The sequence below is a fragment of the Nycticebus coucang genome, chromosome 4 (assembly GCF_027406575.1).
Source record: "Nycticebus coucang isolate mNycCou1 chromosome 4, mNycCou1.pri, whole genome shotgun sequence".
NCBI lineage: Eukaryota > Metazoa > Chordata > Mammalia > Primates > Lorisidae > Nycticebus > Nycticebus coucang.
Window position 1 is genome coordinate 74,480,869 of NC_069783.1, and position 25,419 is coordinate 74,506,287.

General features: G+C 36.9%; 2 protein-coding genes, 1 non-coding gene and 1 pseudogene across 6 annotated transcripts in view; 2 read left to right on the forward strand and 2 right to left on the reverse strand.

Moving 5' to 3' along the window:
• The first annotated feature begins 756 nt into the window (after positions 1–756).
• Positions 757–8,625, forward strand: MRPL19 (mitochondrial ribosomal protein L19). Its single transcript, XM_053587711.1, has 6 exons — positions 757–898; positions 1,088–1,193; positions 4,204–4,322; positions 4,529–4,663; positions 7,935–8,116; positions 8,250–8,625. Exons 1-6 carry the CDS (start codon positions 796–798, stop codon positions 8,469–8,471), a joined length of 867 nt encoding a protein of 288 aa, XP_053443686.1. The 5' UTR covers positions 757–795; the 3' UTR covers positions 8,472–8,625.
• Positions 3,012–3,139, forward strand: LOC128585244 (small nucleolar RNA SNORA30/SNORA37 family). The gene has a single exon (XR_008379966.1). It is a non-coding gene; the product is annotated as a small nucleolar RNA SNORA30/SNORA37 family (small nucleolar RNA).
• Positions 8,626–9,029: 404 nt separating the features above from the next.
• Positions 9,030–13,739, reverse strand: LOC128584333 (ataxin-3-like; annotated as a pseudogene).
• Positions 13,740–19,690: 5,951 nt separating this feature from the next.
• Positions 19,691–25,419, reverse strand: part of GCFC2 (GC-rich sequence DNA-binding factor 2) — a 50,427-nt gene continuing 44,698 nt past the window's right edge. For 2 of the 4 annotated variants that reach the window (XM_053587712.1, XM_053587713.1), the window contains exons 15-17: positions 24,585–24,731; positions 20,656–20,780; positions 19,691–19,833 (exon numbers count right to left, since the gene is read on the reverse strand). In XM_053587712.1, coding sequence (XP_053443687.1) covers positions 19,716–19,833; positions 20,656–20,780; positions 24,585–24,731 — 390 coding nt within the window. In that variant the 3' untranslated portion in view covers positions 19,691–19,715. Of the gene's footprint in view, positions 19,834–20,655; positions 20,781–24,584; positions 24,732–25,419 lie in introns of those variants that run through there. The other 2 variants (XR_008379488.1, XR_008379487.1) reach the window with 2 other exon arrangements.

The following is a 25,419-nucleotide window of genomic DNA, read 5'->3' on the forward strand; positions in this document are numbered from 1 at the left end:
GCCAGCCACTGGGGAAGGAAGGGGTTTAAGATTTTATTTTAGTTCACATACCATTGTCTGGAGGACAAATTCCAAATTTCTTACCAAGACTTACAATTTATCTTCCGCTCCACTCCCCCATCTTTGGGTCCACCTATTCCGACTCACAGTTACCCAGCCCCAATTCATTATTATTCCTCCAAGAGGTAATGCTCTCTTTCTGCTAGCAAGAAGTTCTATCAAAAACTTTTTTCCCCTCCCTTCCATGCAATCAACAGAAACGGCTATGTAGGTGTTCTGTGCTGGGATAAAATGGTGAGCAAATTGTCCCTTTTTTTCTGGAGTTTATAGTATAATCGCGGAATATAAATACTACTTTAATAATTACACAAGAAAATATTGCAAATCAGATTAGAGGTACTAATGAAAGATTCCTTTTAGGAATGGGAGCCTGTATTAGGGTTTTGACGTAGGGAAGCGTTGCCAACAAAGCAGAGACAGAATTGATTCAGTAGGGTAAGAAAGAGCGTCTTAGGCTGGGAGACCACCCATGTGGAGCGGTGTAATTTAGTACTTTATGAGGAACTCGAAAAAGACACGCTTTTGGGCGGCGCCTGTGGCCCAGTGAGTAGGGCGCCGGTCCCGCCCAAACTGCAACAAAATCTTTAAAAAAGACACACTTTTCCTAAGACTTCTAGGAAAGGGGCGGAGAGACTCGTCTATTTTGTCCTATTGCAGCCACTATCTGGCTTCCGGTGGCTGCCGCCTGGTCGCACTGATTACTGGGAGTTGTAGTCCCGACCTGAGCGAGCAGACATGGCGACCTGCGTAGCGGGAAGCCACGCAGTCGTCATGGGTCTGGTGGGGAATTTTCGAGCCGCCAGACCGCTGCTCTCCGCGCCAGCCTCTGTTTTCTGCGGTAAGTGGAGTAGGACTTCACAAACTGGGGCGCAGGCAGGGCTAGGGCCCAGGCTTGGAGAGGCGAGCCTGGAGGTCAGAGGCAACTCCCGCGTTGGTCTCCGTGGGACCGCGGGTTAGGGGAGATTGCAGGGCTCTGCGGGTTCTCAGCGCGGGACTGAGAGTCCTGACCTGCCGTCCTCTCCTGCAGGGGCCAGCCGGCCGCAGAGCACTGGACCTTCCCGGCCTGGCGCGTTCCAGCCGCCGCAGAAGCCAGTTATCGTGGACAAGCGCCGCCCCCCGCCCCGGGAAACCAGGTGAGGCCGGGACTTGGGCACGGTGTTGGCTACTTGAGGCTGTGCGGGTGGGAACGTGTTCGTATTAGCGATGCTGGCTCTGAAGTCGGGGCTCACTCCTGCTGCACTCAGGAGTTTGCGTGTAAGATTGAGGAGCGCGCAAATGTAAAACGGGCCCAACACAGTTGTGTCTTCCTCGCTTTCCCCCAAACCAGCCTTGAACGTCTTTGCAGTTTTTTAAACTTAAAGTAGGGATTCCCTAGATTTTAAGCTCTTTCTTGAATTTGAGTTACACCACAGTTTTTCTCTGAAGCGCATCCTGTTCATACCTGTTTTAAGTTCAGGAGTCGATCCTTTCTCCTCTCCTTAACCCTGCTTAGGAATCAGTTGGCCCAAACTTACCGTGTTTTAGGTGGGAGTTGCTGGCAGACATGGTACAGTGGTAAAATTAACCCCTAAATTGTTTGAAGTTTACTCTTCAAAACTGAATAAAAACCTGGTTCACTTAAATGAATGGTGGTGACTTTGGAGGTAGATGAAATTTAAATGACCTAAGATTTGAAAAACGTGTTCCTATAGAGTTGTGTAACGACATTTAAAAACAACCTTTTTTTTTTTATTGTTGGGGTTCATTGAGGGTACAATAAGCCAGGTTACACTGATTAAAAACCTTTTTAAGAGAAAAACTTGTTGTGATTATAGGCTGTTTGAAAGGGCGTTAGGTTGTTGATTGGATTCTCTCTGGGAGTTTTGAGAACATTTAAAATATTCTGTGGTTTTAAATTGAATTAAACTTGGATTTAGGGAACCTACAGATTCAGAATATTTTCCTTATAAAACTTTTTTTTTTTTGGTTTAAAGTGGAAATGCAATATCTCTATCAAAGGGGGAGGCATTTAATAAAGTTCAGTTAAGTAGGAAAGTAAATTTTATGGTCTGAAAAACAATTTGGCAAAATTTAGTAATTTGAAATTGTGTCTGCCTTTCCACCCAGAAGTTATACAACTTAAACTGTAACTTAAACTAACAGATGGCTCGGCCCCCATAGCTCATACACTGGAGCTGGCCGGTTTGAACCCAGCCAGGGCCTGCCAAACATAAGGTGCTGGCCACATACACCAGAGCTGGCAGGTTTGAATTCCAGCCTGGGCCTGCCAAACAACAATGACAACTACAACCAAAAAATAGCAGGGTGTTGTGCCGGGCGCCCGTAGTCCCAGCTACTTGGGAGGCTGAAGCAAGAGAATCGCTTAAGCCTAAGATTTTTGGAGGTTGCTATAAAAAATAAATAAAAAGAAAGAAAGAAACTAACACATATTAACAAGGAGACATATACAGGAATAGACCTAGCAGTATTGTTTGTAACAAACAAAAATTTAGAGGCAGCTTAGATACCCATCAGTAGGTGAATAGTCAAATACAGTATATTCATATAACAATATTATGGAGCAGTGACAGATAAATGAACTAGAGGCAACTTTTAAATATGGATGAATTTCACAAATAAAATTTGTGTAAAAAAAACCTTTAGAAGAATTGCCATAGTGTGATGCCAGTTTTTTGAAGTTAAAATTATACTAATTTAATTTTATAAAACATTTATAATTTTATAAAATTATACTAATTTAATTTTATAAAACAAATAATATTACATGTTGTCCAGACATGGATGCATATCTAAAGTATAAAGAAATATAAGAGGGACATCCCCACCTTTGTGCAGTCAAACCTAACTTTACTAATAGTGGCAACAAGCTGATATTGCTATATGCCTTATTAAGTGACAGAGTAACTTTATATCATCCCTCTGCCATATTCCTACCAAAAATATTTGCCCTTCTAGCACTTTCACAGGTCCTCCCTCAGCAGTGGGGCCAGGATTTGGTAGCTGGTGCTGAAAGAAAACCCTTGATTACATCCTTGCCCCGGGACTGTACCAGTGGCAACTGTTACTCAAGGGGACAGAGAACATTCTGTGACATCTTACTCAACTTTATGCCTTTCTCCTATTACTCTAAACTTGAGCCCTCCTTCCCCCTTTTTATCCTGTGTCATACAGAAATAAAAAGATTAAAAAAAATGTCTAGCCTCAGTCTAGGTATGTGGAAATAATAAATCCCAAAACCAAATTCAGTATAAATTGTCTATAAGATACTAGGCCTTGACTGTTAAAAAAGAGCCAATGTTATAAAAATACAAAGATGGGGAATAATGCTAGTTTAAGAGATACAGTCTGTGAAACCTGATTGTATGTTGGACTAGGCAACAAATAGATATGAAAGATTTTTCCGAGATAATTAGATACATTTCAATGTGAACTATATAATAGATTGTCTTATTGAATCGATGCTAATTTCTTTAGGTGTTATAAAGGTATTGTGATGATCTAGGAACATGTCCTTATTCTTAGCATTAACCTACATTATTGAGGAATGAAATGCCTTGCTATTTGTTATTTTCAAATGGTTCAGGGAACAAAATAATATGTATACATAATATAAAGCAAATGTAGGAAAATTTTAGCAGTTGGTAAAAGTAGGTAAATGATATTTGGGTGTTTATTTTTGTTTCCTTTTTTTGATTTGGAAAGTTTTCAAAGTAGAAAATTGAGGAAATGGAAGAAATTAAATTCATATAATCACTAAATTTAGGATAATAATTATAGGGAGTAAGGAGGGATGCAAAGCATCTTCAACTGTATTGGTAATTTATTTCTTGGAGTGACAGGGATGTGATAGTTATTGTAATGTCATTTATACTTCTAATGTAGATTTAATATTTCATAATGAGTTAAAGAAGTTAACTCTTTTTAAGAGTTTTTTAAGTTAACTTAAAAAATCAGTTTTATACATTTTATATATTTTTATAAAGATTTATACATTTTATATCTTTTCCAGTATAATTAATTAGGCAATGAAGAGTAAAACACATCAACACTATATTTAATTTCTTTGTAAAGCAATAGTTTTCTTCTAGGCCACTAGATGTCTATAGTTTACTTTTCATTTCTTTTTATTTGTATTTTTCATAGGTTTTTGAGTCCTGAATTCATTCCTCCAAGGGGAAGAACAGATCCTCTGAAATTTCAACTAGAAAGAAAAGATATGTTAGAAAGGAGAAAAATACTGCACATTCCAGAGTTCTATGTTGGTCAGTAAGAGCTGAATGCTTTTATTATTACTGTCTGGAGGGTTAGTTTTCTTTGCATAGAGAAAATTGTTTTTTCACATGTATGGGTTTTGCTTGTATGAGGTACTTATTCCTAATATTATATTTAAAATATTTAGGAAGTTACCGAGAAACATTATTTGTTTCTGCATCTTATATAAAAGTTCACTTCTGTTTTAAATTTGTAGGAAGCATACTGCGGGTTACTACAGCCGACCCATATGCCAGTGGAAAAACCAGCCAGTTTCTGGGAATTTGCATCCAGAGATCAGGAAAAGGACTCGGAGCTACTTTCACGCTTAGGAATACTATCGAAGGACAAGGTAAGTTTCATTTTATGATTTTGATTGTCTAAAAATTGTTATCTCAAGATTCCTTTTTGTTTTCTGCATCCTATGATAAGAAATCTGAAATTTGAAAAAGAAAAGGAGCTCCAAGGGAAGACATGGACCCTGTGGCTTAGAATGGATTGAGAATGAAGATTACCGGTTAAATACAGTTGGTGTTCTGTTTTCTTTTGAAGACTTGTTGTATTACTGGGACAACAGCCATTAGAAGTAGACTTTCTTCTACAACATCAAGGGAAGAAATAAGTGACTGTAAGCAGTGTGGGATATTCATTTTAGGAGCAAATAACCCATAAAACCATTAAGACAAACTCCTTACGAGTTACTGGCTCCTAAAATAAATGCCTGCATTTTTCTTTATATTATTACACAGAAGAATCACCAGAATTATCACTGTTTTATAAGACTTGGAAGCATTTTTAAAAAGGCAAAATTATGTTTGTATACTATGCCTAATAATGCAGAGAACCAAGTGATAAAATTCTAGAAGGATTAAAATGGAAGGAACAGTAAAGTTTTATAATTAAAGTTGAATGCTTTATGATTCTCAACAGTGAAGTGTTATTAATATTTTCAAAGAAATTGAAAACATTAAGAGCAAATGTTGTCTTATTCTATAATGGCCTGTGGTGCTGTGCATGTGGGAATTCAATAGGACTAGAATGATGATGGAAACCTTTGCCTTCACTCATGCTGAGTACTTGGAGAAGGTTAGTAATAGACAGAAATAGTCATAGATCAAACACAGATGGACCTGGGTTTGATTTTCTATAAACCTAAAATGTTAATAATCTACCTCACAGGGTTCTAATCAAAAAGCTGCAGCATCTGCATGAAGTACTGGACACAGAATTCTCAGAACGTATTAGCTTTCTCTTGCCATGCTCTAGTATGTTTGACTACTATAACCTCCTTCAGCCTTCCGTATTAATATTCCCTGCCTTAGTGGTTCCTTCTCTTTTGGTGGCTTTATATACCATCCACATGATGATAACTACCAAATTCATATGTCTAGGACTGAACCTTTTCATATTTCAGATTTGCACATGGAACTTCCTGATCAGCATCTCCATTTGGATGGTTTCTATTTCCATAAATGGTACATTGCTACCCACTTAATCCATACCCTGGGAACCATTTTTATTCCCTTTCACACTTTTAGTCAATTAAGAAGTTTTCTTGGCTTTATCTCCAAAAAATAATCCCAGTTTTGTCTGTTCCTCCTTTTCTTTTTTTTCCATTCTCACTTTTGTCACCGTCATCTCCTGCCCGCAGTTGTACAGTCTCTCTGGTTCACAGTTCTAGTGTCTTAGTCACTTGTGCTGCTGTAACAAGATCCCACAGCCTGAGTAATTTCTAAAGAACAGAACTTTATTTCTCACAGTTCTGGAGGCTGGGAAGTCCAAGGTCAAGGTGTTGGCAGGTTTGGTGTTTGGAAAGGACCTTGTTCCTGCTTCCAAGATGGTGCCTTGTGGCTGTATTCCTCCTGAGGGGATGAACTCTGTGTGCTCTCATGGAGAAAGGCAAAGGGGCAAAAGAGCCTAAACTAGTTCTCTCCGACCCTTGTGTAAGGATTAGAGAGAGGTTTTGCAAGGGCTTGCAGAGGCAGAGCCCTAATGACTTCATCACATCTTCAAAGGCCCCACCTCTCAGTGAGCTTCAACATTGAGAGGGGACGCATTCAAATGGTAGCGCCTGGCCCACTGAGTTACTGTGCTGCACCCAAATGGACCTTTCCTTGGTTTTTCCAACATGGCAAGTTTGTTAACACCCCAGGGCTTTGCTTTTGCTGTTCCTTCTGCCTATAGTGTTCTTGGCCTTTTCCGAGAGGCTTTTTCTGACTACACTTAAAGTTGTCCCCTCTCTGTTACAACATCATCATCCTATATTGTCTTTATTATATGAAATTACCTTGTGTGTTTGTCACCCACCAGTGTATAAACTCTTAGGAGAAGAGAAGGAAGATCTTACCTATTTTGGTTTTACTGTAGGCATTGCTTAGTCTAGGTCAGTGCCTGGAATAAAATAGCTATACAGTAAATATTGAATTGAATCCTGATATTACATACTAGAAGCTAGTATTGATTATATAAATAATATTTGTTTTCCTTCTGGGATTATTTCAAAAAACAGAATATACCCGTATCCTTCAGTATTTTATAATACAGATAATATTAAAGGGCTCTACTGTGTTTAAAAAAAAAAACAAACCTAGGCTGGCCTGGCACCCGTAGATCAGTGGTTAGGGCACCAGCCACATACACTGGGGCTAGTAGGTTTGCACCCGGCCCGAGCCTGCTAAACAACAGTGACAACTACAACAAAAAAATAGCTGGGCATTGTGCTGGGCACCTGTAGTCCCAGCTACTTGGGAGGCTGAGGCAAGGGAATCGCTTAAGGCCAAGAGTTTGAGGTTGCTGTGAGCTGTGACGTGACAGCACTCTACCGAGGGTGACATAGTGAGACCCTGTCTCAAAAAAGAAAAAAACCTACGCCACCCCCTGTCTCAAAAAAGAAAAAAACCTACGCCACCCTTAAAAAGAACTTGTAACCAAAGTTGGAACTTAAAAATTTTACTCTTTTTACATCATTAATCCTATTACTCTTAACTTGGAAGATAAATTTTTATTCAAGTAACTGGGAGATAAATAAGAACATGACATAGTGAAGAATTTACTCAAACTTCTCCAAGTTAATATATTGTCAGAATTGAGATAATTTGACTCAGTGACCTTAAAGAAGAATATTTTCTTTAGACTAACCTTTTTTTTTGGACACAGAGCCTCAAGCTGTCTCTGTGGGTGGAGTGTTGTGGCATCACAGCTCACAGCAACCTCCAATTCCTGGGCTTAAGTGATTCTCTTGCCTCAGCCTTCCAAGTAGCTGGGACTCCAGGCGCCCCCATAACGCCTGGCTATTTTTTGGTTATAGTTATCATTGTTGTTTGGCAGGCCCAGGCTGGATTCGAACCCACCAGCTCTCATGTTATGTGGCTGGTGCCTTAGCTGCTTGAGCTACAGGTGCCGAGTCTAGACTAACATTCTAATTCAGACCTTCTCACTTTTTATTTAAATGCATTTTAGTTTATTTCTTTCAATAATCCTCATCTTAAAAAGTATAATCTTATGTCACATTTCCTACATTCAAAACCTGGTGCTAATTCCTTTATGAAATGCTTCTACTATAGCTGAGGCATGTACAGGAATCTGGACTTAATTTGTATGAGTATGTTTTCTTTTCTTTGCAGGTGTTGAGATTTGCTTTGAACTTTATAATCCTCGGGTCCAGGAGATCCAAGTGGTCAAATTAGAGAAACGGCTGGATGATAGTTTGCTATACTTAAGAGATGCCCTTCCAGAATACAGCACGTTTGATGTGAATATGAAGCCAGTAGCACGAGAGCCTGGCCAAGAAGTTCCTGTTAATAAGGTATAGGTTGTATATTTGAAACAGGAAGTTCAAGTATAAAATAAGAAAGAATCATCCTAATGAAAACTTTAGAAGAACTTTTACTTATTTCTGTCAGCCTAATTATTCCTTTTTTTTTTTGTATCTTCCTTAGTTGAAAGTGAAAATGAAGCCTAGGCCCTGGTACAAACGGTGGGAACGTCCAAATTTTAATATTAAAGGAATCAGATTTGATCTTTGCTTAACTGAAGAACAAATGAAAGAAGCTCAGAAATGGAGTCAGCCGTGGCTTGAGTTTGATATGATGAGAGAATATGATACTTCAAAAATTGAAGCTGCAATATGGGATGAAATTGAAGCATCAAAAAAGTCCTGACTTGAGAATTAATTTGGTTCCCTGCAGAAGGATATATTGACTCCCTGAGGATTTGAGACCTATTTAATTTCATTTATAAGAACATAGACATTAAATGAACCAAATATTATTTTATTAGTACTTTTTAAAAAAGTATAACAATTGCACACAAGTTTATTCTGAAAAGAGTAATGTACATGCCGAATAGTGTGATGTCCATTCCCTTGGAGGCAAAGATACAACAGAAGTCAAGGCATCACCAGAATCCTCAATGAGCATGGAATTGGAGCAGAGGAAGGGATGGGATGGTTTTTTAAAGATGTGAAATCATAAATAGAGAACAATGTTGATTTAAAAAATAATAAAACAAAGATTCTTGCACCCACCACCAGGTTAAGAACTAGAACATTTATTAAAATTTAAGAACACTCCTATGTATCTGCAATTGCACCCCTCTCTTCTTTCAGATGTAGACACTACCTTGACTTTGTGGTAATCATTCCCTTGCATTTCTTTTAGTCTATTGCCTACATGTGCGTTGTTAAATTATATAGTTTTGAAAAACCTGTTAGCAAGTACAAAAGGGTAATATTGCCATTATTATATGAAGGCTTTAAGGAAATGTGTTTTCCTTGAAGTCTGCCTTCACCTTTCCTAGGAGTTTAAAATTGTAACTTTTGGGGACGTTCATAGCTAAGGTTATGTATGAAGTGAGTTCTGCTAAACAGAAGGCTCACTGGGCTATTTGGCCAGGTTATAGTGTGATCTGGGTAATCGTTATCGCTGGCAGAAATGTGGTCAGAGGAAGCAGACTGTTTTCTTCTGTTTAGAGCATGATGTGTCAAACTCTAGGTCTTAGCAGTAAGTCAAAACAGAATACCAACCTGGGGTAATATGAGTGTTCCCGCTTATCCTGCAATTGAAGCATACATATGATTTGGTCCAGGCATGCTGTTGCTCAGGTTAAAAAGAGTATGGTACCAGCCTGTGTGCTGAGGAAGGCAACCCTCAGGCTTGTCAACCGAATTACGCTCAGCTCTGCCCTCTAGTGCCTAACTATCTTGAGAGCTCTTTCCTGTGCTGAGCTATTTTCTGAGTTCCTTGCTTTTCATTTTATTGGTTACTAATTTGTTTCAGTGGAAGACATCCTTTGGTACCTTCTAGAGGAAGTGTGTATGGAAGTAAGACCTTTTTAAAAGACCTTTTATGTCTATCACATTTGATTGGTACTTTCATATGTATAAGTGTTTTAAGTGGGAATTAATTTTCCTTCAATATTTAAAGTTAATTGTTACTCTATTGTCATGTTTCCAGTGGTGTGTTGAGAAATCAAAAACCACTTTAGTTTCTGCTCCTTGTATACATTTCGTGGTCATGTGCCTTGGTGTGGGTCTGTATCCCTTGTTTTGGGCTTTTTTTGAGCCCTTAAAATGTGGTAACTCATTCTGTCAGTTGTGAGAAATTGACTGTTCATTGATTCAGTCTCCTCTGTCTCTTCCTGAAACTAATATTTGGACATTGGATATCCAGGACCTGGGCATCTATTTTCTTACCTTTCTCCTGCCACTTCTTGGGTTTTTAGCTTTTTCACTTACTCTTCTAATTCTTTGCTATTATATATTAAAATCTTAAGATGCCTTTTTGATTTGTGAAGGTATCTTACGTGGTACTCTCTTATTTTATGCTTTTATCTGTGGATTTGTTCTCATACTACTATGGTATTCATTATTGTATTTTTTTTTTTTTTTTGAGACTGTTTCAAGCTGTTACCATGGGTAGAGTACTATGGCATGCCTCACAGCAATCTCCAACTCTTGGGCTCAAGTGATCCTCTTTTCTCAGTTTTTCTATTTTTAGTAGCGACGGGGTCTTGCTTTTGCTCAGGGTGGTCTATCAAGGCTCAAGCTATCCACCCACCTCAGCCTCCTAGAGTGCTAGGATTATGTATTTTTTTCTTCTGAAATTGTTTTCTAGTGTATCTTTCCTGCAAATTTCTTCTTTCTGTGTGTATGTATTTGTGTTTTCTGTATTTTAGGCTTTTCCAGAACATCTGGTAATCCTTGGCTCCCTTACGGTTGAAGGAGGGATTGAAAACCTTGAAAAGCCTTGGTTTGTGGGAAGGGGTTGTCTTTAGCGTTATTTGGATAGGCTTTTTGGGGAGTCCCCTCCTCCATGTGAATATCTTGGTTTGGACAGATTTCTCTAGAGTAGAGGCTTACGATCTCCCTCTTGGAGGGAAGGGTTCTATCTGCCAGACTGCAACATTCAGCGACTTCCTTGATCTTTTTCACTAACGGTGACACAGTTTTCTCACCACTTTCACAAGCAGTAGATATGCCTTCTTTCACTTAGAGTATTTGCTGAGATTGCCTCTCAAAAGTTTAACAAGAGGGTATTTCCTGTATTTTTATTCTCTTTATCTTGTTAGAAACTTGTTATTTTTCTGCCTTCATAAACACACTTCAGCCTTCTTGGTAGAATGGTAGATGGACATATTTTAAGATGTAAAGCTATGCAAATATATAATCAGCTAGTAAGTATTGGTGCTCAAAAACATGACCAATCGTGTTTCCTACTCTTTTTCTTTTTTAGTATTGAGAAGATTGTTGTTTAATATTTAAAAGATTGTTATTTGGTCTTAGAAATGATAACATTTTTCTGCTTTGTTATTATTTTGTTTGCAAACCACCTAAAAGTCTTAATTTCCTCATCTGTCTGACACATTGGACTCTATGGTGTAATCACACAGGATAATGTTCAAAAGTATGAATAGCTGAATGATTTTTCAGGGGTATTACCTTTTTCCTTCTGTTTTCAAATTATCATAAACAGTTTCTAAAGACACAGTTCCTGGTCATAGCTGCCAGATGCAAGTCTCCTTCACTCATAGCATCACTGCACCACTTTCTAGTGTTCCTAAACTTGCGGTCGGCCCTTCACATGGATATGAAATCTGTCCTGGTCCATCTACTTGCTGCTGTTGCTGCTTTTCAAAGTAGGCTTCTCTTCTCTTCCTCAGCTCTTGTGACTGATGTCTGTGGAATATCTTGAGATATGTTTCTGGAACTACCTTGCATACTTAGCTGAAAAGCTCCGCAGAGACCTGCTGCTTCATCTTCCAGGTTGGTTTCTTGGTGACGTAGGGCCAGAGCCCTCTGCACATCTGCTCATCTTCATCTAATGTTCCTGACCCATCATTTGCTTCAGACTTGTTTCATGTCTGTTTTATGGACTCTGCTCTTTCAGTTGTACTAATTCTTTTCAATAGGTTTTGGTTGATTTATCTGTTGGACCCTGATTATCTATAGTAGTTGGTCCGGTAGTACTTCACAATCTGGCATAGCACCCTTTAATAACAAATATAGAATAACTTTCCTGTTGTAATTGAACCAAGAAAAGTGCAAGGTATGTATCTGATAACTAATTCTGGGCATCAAGAAGACTATTCAAGTTAAACCACTGTTTTTCTTATTTTCTAACTGTAAAACATGGTTCTTTATAATTGCATATAAATGATCTTTCATTTATGGGATCAATCCTGAGCCACTGATAATCTGTTGAATAGAGGAGTTCTAAACCCCAAACTTTCATGGCATTGCTTATAACCTGAATAGAGAAAAACCCTCTGTCATCTATATTTCCAGAAGGCTGTAAAAATGTGCGATAGTCTTCACTAGTAACTCCTGCTTTTCTCATCCTCTGTTCTTCATCTAGCTGATGTGTAATTGAAGATAATTTTACTGGACTAAAATATTCTTGCAACAGATTATTTGGACAATGTTGAGCACAAAGGGAGGCTTCTTGTTTCTCGTGGAAGATGGATTCCACGTTTGTTTGTCTGGAGCCAAGAATCCCCTGTCAAACCAGCCCCTCCCGCTCCGCATCCTCAGCCCTGCTCCTCCCGTTTTCTACTCTTTCAGATTAAAGTTCTTATGAATTTTCCCTAGAAATAAAGCAAATACTAATACATGACATGTGTATAGTATAAAATGTTTTATTGTGATACAATGTATACAATGAAATTTGCCATTTTAACCATTTTAAATGTATAATTTAGAAGTTTTAACTATATTCACAATGTTGTGTAATTATTACTGCTATTTCCAAAATCTTTTCATGACCCCACATAGAAACTCTGTAACTGTTAAGCAATAACCCTATTCCTTCCTCCCTCCAAGTCTGAGGTAATGTCTAATTTACCCTCTCTCTATGAATTTGCTCATTCTAGATTCTCTTTATAAGTGGAATCTGAGAAATATTTTTTTCATCTGGCTTATTCACTTAGCACATGTTTTCAAGATTCATCCATGTAGCATGTATCAGAATTTAATTCCTTTTTATTGACTAAATCATATTCCATTTTACACACATACCACATTTTATTCATCTGTTGAATACATATGGTGTTTCTACTTTCGGCTATGGTGAATAATACTGAGGTTAATGCTGACATACAAGAATGTGTTTTAGTCCCTGTTTCTAAATTTGCATGGTATATAGATTGAGTGGAACTGCTAAATCTTGTCATTATTTCCTAATTCTCTTAAGATTTCTTAAATCTATTGGACACTGTGTTAGTTTCTTCATACTTTTGAATTTTCCAGTTTTCAATTTTTTCTGATTTCTAACTATTCTTTTGTGATGAGAGAAGATAATCATTTGGTTGCAGTCTTTTCAAATTTACTAAGAATTGGTTTGTGGGCTAACAGATGGTGTATCATGGAGATGATACTTGAGAAAACGTGAAGACATGTTAGCATAAGTGTTTTTGCTGTTGTTGGACCTAGCATAAGATGTCTCATAGGTCCAGTTGGTGTATAGTCCTTTTTTCTTACTGGATCTTTTGTCTAGATAGTGTATCCATTATAGATAATGAAATACTAAAGACTTCAACTACTATTGTAGAACCATTTCTTTAATACTGTCAATGTTTGCTTTATGTATTTCGGTGGGTTTGGTGCATGAATGATTATAAATTGCTACATCTTCTTGATGAGTTGACCCTCATATTGATAATGTCCTCCTTTTGGGCTTGATATTTTGTCAGATATTAGTGTGGCTACTTCTGCTGTCTTGGCTGTCATATGCATATAATGTCTTTTTCTATCTTTTCTCTTTGTGTCTTTGGATCTCATGTAGACAGCGTATAGCTGGATTATGTTTTTGTGTGGGAGAAATCCTTAGGGGCCTGACAAAGTGCAGCTGTTTGGGAGACAGAGAAAGAAAGCCAACCAGAAACCAAATTGCATGGTTACAACAACCCCTTACCATACTCCTGTAAATCCTCATGACCCTGACAAGAGGATAGCCATCCTGGGAGGACAGCTAGTGACAGAAAACAGGTCAGAGACCAAAATGGCCTGGTCACAGAAACCGTGTCTCCCCACCCTCCTGAAATGCTTTAAGGCTGGTGTTCCTGGGAAGTATAATCTCCTACGCTGGTCTTGGCTGGCACTAGAGATAAGGCCTTTGTGCAAGATTTACACCTTTTGTTGAAGGAAGGAATTCTAAAATCAGTCTTGGATACAACACTTGTCACTCTGCAGGAAAGATGACTTCCCTCACCTCTCATGACCTCCTCCCAATTTCCAAATACACTAATAAAAGTCCCTTGAAACTGTGAGCTGGGCTGCCTTCTGGTCAGACTCCATTCTGCTCCTTTAAAATAAAGCCTATCTTCAATCCCTGGACTGGCCTCCTTTCTTTCTTGCAGACCTTGGCTAGACTCTACGCCCAAACCTCTGTTTTGTTTTGGTTTTTGTCCCTTGTGCCAATTTCTGATTTTTGATTAGAAAATATTATCTGTTTACATTTAAAATGGTAAAAGGAAAGATTTTCTTCTATCTTTTTGTTACGTATTTTATGTATATTTTATACGTATTTTCTTAGTCCCTCTTCTTTTATTGCTTTTTGGTGTTAGTTTTATTATAGTAAAACTTTCTGATTCCCTTCTCATTCCCTTTTGTGTATACTTGCTATGTTTTCTTTGTGCTTATGATGAGTATTACGGTTAACACCCTAAATTCATAATGATCTAATTTTAATTGATGCCAACTTACCTTCAATAGCATGCAAAATCTCTACTCTAAAGCTCTGCTCTGTTATGTTACTGATGGTACAAATTTTATCTTTATATACACAGTGCCCAGGAACAGATTTGTAATTATTTGTATGCATATATCTTTAAAATCATTTAGGAAATAAAAAGTGGAGTTACAAAACAAAATTGTAATGCTGGTTTTATACTTGCCAATACATGTACCTTTACTTGAGATCATTATTTCATTATACAGACTTGAGTTTCTGTGTAAGGTCCTTCCTTTCCTTTCAACCTGAAGGACTCCTTTATGCCTTTTTTTAAGGCAGGTCTAATTTTAATAAACTCCCACAGGTTTTGTGTATCTAGGACTATCTTAATTTCTTCCTTATTCTTGAAGGACATTTTTGCCAGATACAGAAATTTTGGTTGACAGTATTTCTCTTTTAGTCCTTTAAATGTCATCCCACTGCCTTGTGGCCTCCATGGTTTCTGATGAAATAATGGAGGTTAATTTTACTGAGGAGCCCTTGCTCATGAGGAGTCCCTTTTCTCTACTGTTTTCAAGATGAGCTGTTACTGTCCTTTGACAGTTTGATTACAATGTGGGTCAGTGTGGGTCTCTGAGTCTATCTCACTTACAGTTTGTTGCATTTTTCTTATTTATAGATTTCATATCTTTCATAAAATTTTAGACATATTTGGCTATTCTTCAGATTTTTTTTTCCTGCTTTCTCCTTTCAGGATACTCATAATACTTATGTTGATCTGTTTGATGGTGTCCTACCAGTTTCTTAAGCTGTGTTCCCTTTTCTTTATTCTTTCTGTTCTTCACACTTGATCATTGCAACATTCCTTTTTTTCAAGTTTGCCGATTCTTTCTTCTGCCTGCTCAAATCAACTGTTGAAGTCCTCCAGTGAATTTCTTATTTCAGTTACTATAATTTTCACCTCCACTGTTTGGTTATTTTCTATAATTTCTGTATCTTTGTTGATAGTCTCATTTTGTTCTTGTTATCTGTTTCCTAATTTCCTTTGGTTCTTTGTGTATGTTTTCCGTTAGCTCTGTGAATGTATTTAAGACAATCGTTTAAAATCTTTGTATAATAAGCCCGATGTCTGTGCATCTTCAGGAATAGTTTCTATATTTTATTCCTTTGAATGGATAATACATTGCTGTGTCTTTGTATGCTGTGTTTTTGTGTTGTTGAAAACTAATATGTGAACATTATAATGTGGTCACTGAAAACTAGATTTTTCTCTCCTTCCCCAAGATTGGCTTTATTATTGAAGCCTGTAGTATATGATTTTTGCAAAGACTGTTCTTTGGCCGGGTGTGGTGGCTCAGGCCTGTGATCCTAGCACTCTGGAAGGCCAGGTGGATGGACTGCTTGAGCTCAGAAATTCGAGACCAGCCTGAGCAAGAGTGAGACCCTGTCTCTACTAAAAATAGAAAAACTAGCTGGGCATATTGGTGCACACCCGTAGACCCAGCTACTGGGAGGCTGAAGTAAGAGGATTGCTCAAACCCAAGAGCTTGAGGTTGCTGTAAGCCAGTGGTTCTCAACCTTCCTAATGCTGCGCGCGACCCTTTAATACAGTTCCTCGTGTTGTGGTGACCCCCAACCATAAAATTATTTTCGTGAAGAACTGTATTAAAGGGTCGCGGCATTAGGAAGGTTGAGAACCACTGCTGTAAGCTAAGACACCATAGCACTCTACCCAGGGCAACATAGTGAAATACTGTTGCGTGATCGAAGCTGCTTCTGTGTTAGCAAAAGCCAATTAACCCTTACCAGGCTCACTTCATGTGCTTCACGTGGGGAGGTCTGTCACTCCACACACTGTCTCAAAAAAAAAAAAAAAAAAGGAAAAAGACTGTTTGCTGTGTGTGGTCACTGACGTGTCTCTTCCTTAATTTATATAGTAGTGTTTTTACAGAGACATCTCTCCCAGTCTCTGTAGGTGGCTCTGTGCTAGGCTATTACCTCAACATTTAGCCAGGCTTTCAGTGAACCTACTGATCAGCCCACAAAGCTAGGATCTTTGCAGGTCTTGTCTGAGCATGCTTCTTACTCAGTGACATGCATAGGATTTTGTAAATTTCCTCATTTATGCTAACAAACATCCTAATTTCCCCCAGTAAACATCTCTGCACCTTTTTCTCCCAGACCTTAGGTAGTCTATTGTATAACTTTTTGCCCCAGGTATTTGTAGGTTGTTTACCTTCTTTTTTCAAGCAGTGTCTGCTGCTTTTCTGGCTTGAAGTCCAAGTTTGATAAAACAAGAGATGAGTGCTCTGTGTCAATCCTTCAGATAGCCCCAGACAGGCTAGAATAAATGTAAAGAGGAATTTGTGATTAAGTTCTGTTGTGCTTCCTCTAGAAACCAGCACCAAGATCCCACACTGGGAATGCAGCTATTGTCTTCAAGACGGTTGTCACATCAGGGAGGGTGTTGGAGAAGGACAATGTCACGATGCTAAGTGTTTAAAGATGCCCCCATTTGCTTGTTTTTACTGTTTTCCAGAGTTCTCACAAACCTAGCTATGAGTTCCTGCTTGTTTTTCAGTGTTTCTGTGGGAGGATGAGCTCTTTTGCCTCCTCTGCCAGGTTGTTCAAGTGTGTATTTTTTTAAACTATCCTTTAGTGTTGTGAAGGGACAATTATGAGCTTGAAAGAAATAACACCCTGAGGCTTTTGTATAATTCATGGACTGCAAATACAAGTTTCTCCCAGTAGAAGGATTAGGAAAGGATACATATCTTTTTGCTTTATTAGGGATAAGGTATGCTATGCCCCATTAGTAGGTTCCTGTGTGAACACTGTGCAGGACATTTCATCTCTTAAATTTTACAACAACCTTGTGAGATAGGTGTTTTTACTCTATTTTACAAATGAGATAGCTTCAGAGAGGTAAGTGGCTTGTCTAAAGTGGCCCAGTGGTGAGACTGTTAAAACTCAGAAGGGTCTGAGTTATATGAAACAAAACTTTTTTTTTTTTTAAAGAGACAGGGTCTCACCATGTGGCCCAACTTAGAGTGCTGTGTCTATTCATAGGTCTGATCACAGTGTACTATAACTTCGAACTCCTGGTCTCAAGTGATTTTCCCACTTCAGGCTTCCAAGTAGTTGACATTACAGGCATGTACCATTGCACCTGGTTCTTAAATCAGAACTCTTAAAATAATCTTCAGATGAATCATATCAGAATGTAATAGGGAAGAAAAGGAATTTTGCATTGAGAATTATGTGAGCTTTATAAAAATTTTTGAATTTTAGTATATGACAGATAAAACCTTTGAGGTTCAAACTTCAGGTATAGTGAAATTTAGTGAAAAGTTATTAAAGTAGTTTTGAAAGCAGTTCTTCTGCTGAGCACCGTGGCTCATGCTATAATCTCAGCACTCTGGGAGGCTGAGGTGGGTGGATTGCTTGCAGGAGTTGAGAATAGCCTGAACAAGACCCTGTCTCTAAAACAAATAGCCAGGTGTTGTGGTAGGTGCCTGTAGTCCCAGCTATTAGGCAGGCTGAGGCAAGAGGATCCACTTAAATCCTACAGTTTGAAGTTCTGTGAGCTATGCTGCCACGGCACTCTACCTAGGGTGACAAGATAAGATTCTGTTTTAAAAAAAAAGAAATCAGTTCTATTTTAGGAAATGAAAAATCACTCTGCCCAACTTAAAAATAGATCTTTAATTAAAAATCCTAAAGTCAGAGCATAATTTCCAAATTTGTACTTTAACAGTAAAAAAAAACCTACAAATTTCATATGCAATAAAATATCTGTCATTTATGCAAAAACCAAAGCTTTACATGTACACACATATTTTTTGTAAATAGGGAAACGGTCTGAAGGATAACATTAAAATGAAAATAGCTGTTACCCCTGGGAACAATAGTTGTATGAAAATGCTAAAGGCTTTTCAACAATGGTCTGAATTTTCTAGGTAAGATTCTATTCTCGTATAATTTGTGGAACCTATATAAAAAATCTTTTGCAGCAGCAAATCACAAGTCTTCACTGCAGTAGAAATAACACCCCCAACTGTTAAAATAAATTATATGCAGCTTCAAAGGGAGGTGATATAAAAGGAGACCACATATAAATAATTTTTTCTAATTATCTTTTGGGCAACAATTTGTAAAATATACATTTGGGTTGCTGAAGATTTTTAGTTAATAGACTTAATTATTAGTAAACTCTCACTTTGAAAAATTTTCTTAAGTTTTTGATTAAATTACCCTGCCTTAAACTTCCTTAGATAAATATTTTATAAGGAAACGACATGTTCTGAGTATTTAAAATAACTGTTACCACCAGTGATAAAAAACACTAGTAAGTTGCTACCAAGTAGTGACTTGGCACATCAAAAAACACATGCAAAACTAAAAGAGAAAAGGCAAATAAGGAAAATTATTTGCTATACAGCATGGGCAAAAGATCAGTATCTTTAAAATATAAAGGTGTTAAAAGTCCATAAAAAAAGATGAATGGATATTTAAAAAAATAATTACACATATGGCCAAAAGCAACACATGTTCATTCTGTTATCACCAAAACAAAGAAAGCAATTAAAATAAGATTCTTTTCACCTATCAAATTTGCAATGAGTTTAAAAGTGGTAATTCTCATTGCTGGTGGGAATTCATGGGACTCTCTTACATTTGTGTTGGAATAATGAATTAGCACAGATTTCTAAAGCACAATGACAGTTATACAAATGCCTTAATTATTTAACATTGGTGCATGCCACGCCTTCTGGGGGCAAGACATGATTGCAAGAGGGACTTTACTTAACAAATGCAATCAGTGTAACCTGGCTTATTGTACCCTCAATGAATCCCCAACAATAAAAAAAAAAAAAAAAAAAAAGAGTACGAAAAGATGTTTTTATAATTTAGTACATAAGACTCAGGAATATGCTCTGCTAAGCCCAAACAGCTATGAGCAAGGTTTCTCCAGCTCTCTTCCTAAATTGGTAAAGGAGTCAAAGGAATTAAGGGGAAACACATTGAACTCTTTACTACTCCTGGGTAGTTAATTCCTCAGACCTCACAGAATCAAGGCAGCTTTTCATGATACCGAAGGGAGAGCTTGGAGGAAATGAAAGGGTGGAGTATTGCTTTTTCCCCCATTCTAGGGAATAAAGAAGAGGCAGCAGGTTTTTATAAGCAACTGAGTATAACTATATTAAAACCTCATTTTAGCACTTTTCCATTGTTTACTCAAACTTCATTAATTAGTGATTTAAGATGGTCTAGGTGATATTCTTCTATGAAGGATTCTGCTTCATTCAAAGCTTTTATTTTCACCAGAATAAGAATCATTTCTTTAACTTCATCCCTGAAAAACAAAATAAAAAAAGCATTTCTCCTCTTAAAAATGCAATTTATGAGGGCACAGTGGTCGATTCAGGACGTAATCATCAGTCATTAACCTAAAATGAGTATTTGCCTTAAAACCCAATATCTAAAGTAGCATGAAATACAGAGAGACGCTACCTTCTCCACTTAATTATAAAGTTCAAATGCAGACTATTAGTGAATGTATTTTGAAAATTTCAATGTGAATTACTGTAAAAAGTTATAGCCTAAGTCTACAATCAGAAATTTAAGTAGGCTGCGCTAGGATCAGCTCGTATAGGAACCATGGTGGGTGTATTTACACCATGAACATTAGCAAATGCTACAAGATGGGCTTTTGTTTCTTCTTTTTTTTTTTTAATTTTTGGAGAGGTGGTTTATAAGAACGTCACTGTATTTGTGCCCCTAAACACCTCATGCTGTAAATAAGACAATCAAAATAGAGATCTAGCTAATGCTGGGTAAATACAGGCTCCAAATCTATACCTAACAAGTGCTGAGTCTTAAAAATAACCAAGAACATTAAAACACATTTTAAAAATGCTAAGTAAGAGTTTTGAATTTATACTTTTAATTCTAAATTCTCCTGTGCTTATGTTAGTTTTTTGGAAGTACTTGTTTTGAAAGAGATTTTTATTTTAAAGTATGAATATGCATGAGCCATCCCAAAGGTAACCATAAAAATATCCACTAACTCTATCACAAAGGCTCAATGAAGATTTTAAAGTATAGTAAAAATACAAATCTTTCTAAAAATTGCTAAGAACATATGGAATCCTTGAACTATGCAAATCTTCATTACCTGAATTCACTTCTAGATAACTGATGTGCAGACTGCAGTAAAAACTGAATGAAGTTTTCTAGCTGGGGAAGAGATGTCTTCATGGCAGAGTTTTCAAACCATTTTTCGGGTAGACATGCTGCTATCTAGTAATCAAAACACATGGGTGGTTTACAATAACGACAGTTAGCTAAGGATTCTTGCTAACATAATCTGATGTTACAAGTTGAGTATTATTCTCCCTGTTTTACAGTTTATAGTTACATAAAAATTAAAAGAAATTTCCTTTATCAAAGGTTATGTACATTTAAAAAACTCATTCTTTAATGATAAGAACTTAAAATAGACTACGATCTATGAACATTTCTTGGTAGTGTTTGTAAATTTTTTCTATATACTCATATATTCTTGTGCTATTAAGTGTGTACAAAACATAATTTACAACTAAAACCCAGAAACGGGTGTCCCAAATGTCGACATACACAGGGAAAAATGGGAAACTGCAGGTAAATGTACATTTATAAAATATTCATTACAAAATTTTACAAAATATTGACAAAATATTCACTACATGTTGGCCACCTCTTTGTAAAGATTTAGAATGAATACGTAGTAAATAAGGTACATTTAGCTATAACTTCCCATTTTCCCTGTGAATGGTGACCTTTAGGATACCCTGTACGTTATTTTTCCAGAAAGAAAATGGGTATGTATGATCTATATAAACAAATTAGAGTTAAGAAATGAAATGGGTGATTTTACTAAGATACACTAAATGAAAGATAAATTAATTATGGTTTTGATTCCCTACCAATTTAATACAATGTTTTAAATACGTATGGCAGCAAAATAAGCCAATGTAGGTGCATTCAATTTTGGGAAGGAAAAAATATCTTTATCATCATCATCCTAAGAATAATACAAAATTTTGGGAAAAGTTTTGGTAACAGAAAAATGTTAAAAATTTTTTTCAAAACTTCCTTATATAGCAGAAAGAAGGAAAAGAAATAAAGAGAGCAAGCAAGACAAAAAGGAAGGAAAAACTTGATACCACGCTATTCAAAGAAATTTCTGAATTTTCAAATAGGATATAGTTGATAATGTCAGAATCAAATATTTATAAAAAGTTGGGGAAAAAAATTAAAATGTACCAGTGAAAGACCTGGAATGCATTCTAAAATAAATCTGGTTGGTCAGCATTAAAAACGTGGTTGAGAATATTTTATTCGTTTATCACCTTTTTCAATTATTCAGAAAATATATAGACACACTGCCTCAGGCAGAAGGTCCTAAACTCTATTACATAAACTCTATCTCTTTTTAAAAGTTTTAAAATGAGCCTTAACTGCTTTAGAATTTAATGTCATTTGTACTTGCTTTCTCCTTGTTTTGTATGATAAGTCTCAATAAAATTCTCATTTAACCATGTATTTGTTCCATAATGGTCCCGTGACTAATGTCCTATTTTTTGGACATTTGTGGAAAGAATGTTGTGTAAGTAAATATATTTCCTCTTTGCTACTTCACAGTAGACAATTATGGTCAGTAAGGACAGTTTAACAACATAGGGATAATGACTTAAATTTTTGAAATACAATGTTTAAAACTGCATGATATAAAAACTATAGCCAGAAAAACCATGGCTGGCTAAGAACTGATAAAAGTTTCATGTGTTTTTTAAAAAAATTATATTATAAAATATATTATTTTCCTAAATTCTTAAAAATTCTTCAACAAAGGCTGGACACAGTGGCTCATGCCTGAAATCCTAGCACTCTGGGAGGCGGATGGATTACTTGAGCTCAGGAGTTGGAGACCAGCCTAAGCAAAATGGAGACCCCCATCTCTACTAAAAGTAGAAAAAAAAGGTGGGTTCTGTGGTGGGCACCTGTAGTCCCAGCTACTCAGGAGGCTGGGGCAAGACGACTGTTGAGCCCCAGAGTTTGAGGTTGCTGTGAGTTATGACACCACAGCTCTACTCAGAGTGACAGAGTAAGATTCTGTCTCAAAAAAAAAAAAGTGTTCAACAATAAAACTTTTATCTTATGAATGGACTATAATGCTTTTTGGGAGACATTTAGGTGGTTTCTAACTCTTCTATTATAAATAATGCTACAAAAACATTCTTCGTACTTAACATTTTTATGTGCATCTTTGATTTTTGATTTAGGATAAATTTCCATAGAAGATTTAGTTTGGCTAAGTCAAAGAGTATAAACTTTAAGTTTTGTACCCATCATATCAAAATATGCTCCTGAAGAGCTTCAGCATTCCTCCTTGCACCTGTGCAAGAGACTACCTTCCAGAATGGTGCCCTGGGAATGATGGGACAATTGTTTCCCAATGGTGCTTATGACAACATTGGGAATTATAATTAAAACACCAGCTAGAAAATATCTTCCAACACAAATGGTAAAATAAATATTCTTCTCATATAATAATTTGCATTTCTATTTCTGATTATTATTGTTTCCACATATTTAAAGGTTACAGTTATTTTTACTTATCCTTAACAATTTTTTTTTTTTTTTTATTAAACCATAGCTGTGTATATTAGTATGATCGTGGGGCACCATACACTTGGTTCATAGATCGTTTGACACATTTTCATCACATTAGTTAACATAGCTTTTGTATCATTTTCTTAGTTATTTGCTAATGCAGTGCATCTTACGAGGGTATATGTGAATCCTAGTAAATGTGGAATGTAAAGGTCTTTTTTATTTTTTTGATTAAATCATAGCTGTGTACATTAATGCGATCATGGGGCACCATACACTGGTTTTATAGACCATTTGACATATTTTTTTTTTTTTTTTTATTGTTGGGGATTCATTGAGGGTACAATAAGCCAGGTTACACTGATTGCAATTGTTAGGTAAAGTCCCTCTTGCAATCATGTCTTGCCCCCATGAAGTGTGACACACACCAAGGCCCCACCCACCTCCCTCCTTCCCTCTTTCTGTCCCCCCCCCATAACCATAATTGTCATTAATTGTCCTCATATCAAAATTTATTTTTGAGACAGGGTCTTGCTCTGTTGCCTGGGCTGTTGCGCACACAGTAACATCATTCTATCTCACAGCAACCTCAAACTCCTGGGCTCAAGTCATCTTCCTACCTTAGCCTCTAGAGTAGGTGGGACTATAGGCACATGCCACTATGCCTACCTAATTTTTTTCTAGTTTTGGTAGAGGAGAGGTCTTGTCATGTTGCTCAGACTGGTCTGGAACTCTTGCCCTCGTGTAATCATTCTGCTGTGGCTCCCAAAGTGCTAGAATTCCAAGTGTGAGCCACCAGGTCTAGCTTACTTAACCTTTTTTGGTGACATGACCATTGTCATGTGTTTTGGCCATTTTTAGTAAGAATGTTTAAGTTGTTTACTCATTTGTAAAAATTTTTTTTATTTAATGTGGGTATTAAACAACAGTAGTAAGATTAATACAGTGAACCTAATCAATACATCCCCTAGTTTTTATAATGATCAATTAACCTTTTTAATTCACTGACGTTTCACAGTTTTGTCAAATCTATTACTTTTTAACATCATTGTCTTCTCTTGCCTTCAAGTTTAGCAAAGACTTCCTAATTCTCACATACAGTCATTTATCATCTTACTACGTCCTATGTTTTTTTTCCATTTAATTTTTTCCATTTAATTTTTTATTTCACTTGGAATTTATTTTGGTATAGAGAGAGAAATGTCACAATTTTTTTAGACAGTTGTTCCATTATCATTTATTAATTAATTTTTCCTTTCCCTGTGGTGATACTTCAAAGCAGTATGCTGTTTCTTCAATACAGAGGAGCTGTTCTACATTTCTAGTTTGTTAAGCCAATTTGTCTGTTCTTCTGTAAGGACCAAATCATAATTATTCTGCTACAAAATAGATTTTAATAGCTGAATTTTAAAAAATGATAAAATTAGAATTCATTTCCACATAACTTACTTGATTACACTTTTTCACAATATCTGGCCCAGGGATGGCATTGTGCAGAGCTATAATAAGGTAACAGTTCAGCAGCTTCCCTAGTCCGAGCTCTCGCAAGGTGTCATCTGGGACGAGTCCATTCCAGACAAGAATGTTGCTGAACAGCTAAAATAAAATATCAATAAATATACACATTTTCTTGAAAGAGAAACTGTTTTAGTCTTTAAGAAACATGAAGAGGGGCGGTGCCTGTGGCTCAAGGAATAGGGCGTCGGTCCCATATGCCAGAGGTGGCGGGTTCAAATCCAGCCCCGGCCAAAAAAAAAAAAAAGAAAGAGTTGGTCAAACTTTCAAACTCTCACTACAATTAGCCCCATAGGAACTATCAGTTTTAGAATAGAACATCTCTGAATAAATACCTAACCCTTTCTAACCTCCATGTATTTGTTCATCTTATTTTCATTTCACCCCCAAATCTGTATCAAATAACTTCACTGGATCCTTTCCAGCTCCTCTTTCCCCAATCTAGTCTCTCTTAGAGCCTGGGGCTATGAAGTATAAGACCACAGGACCCCAGGATTCACAGGGGACTGCCATCAAAGCCAGTACCACAGTTACCAACATGTGACCTTGAGAAGCCAATGAATGCTGATGTATAAGCTAAAATTCTATTCAAGCCTAGAGTTTGACGGTATCTTGTATAAAGCATTCACGATAAATTCTAAAAAGATGAATGGTGGTTGACTACATCTAGATCTTTCTACGAATGTTATGGCATTTCCTACTTTCTTTTCAATACTGACTTTATCACTGAGTGCTGAACTACATGCTGTTTTTTTTTTTTTTTTTTTGT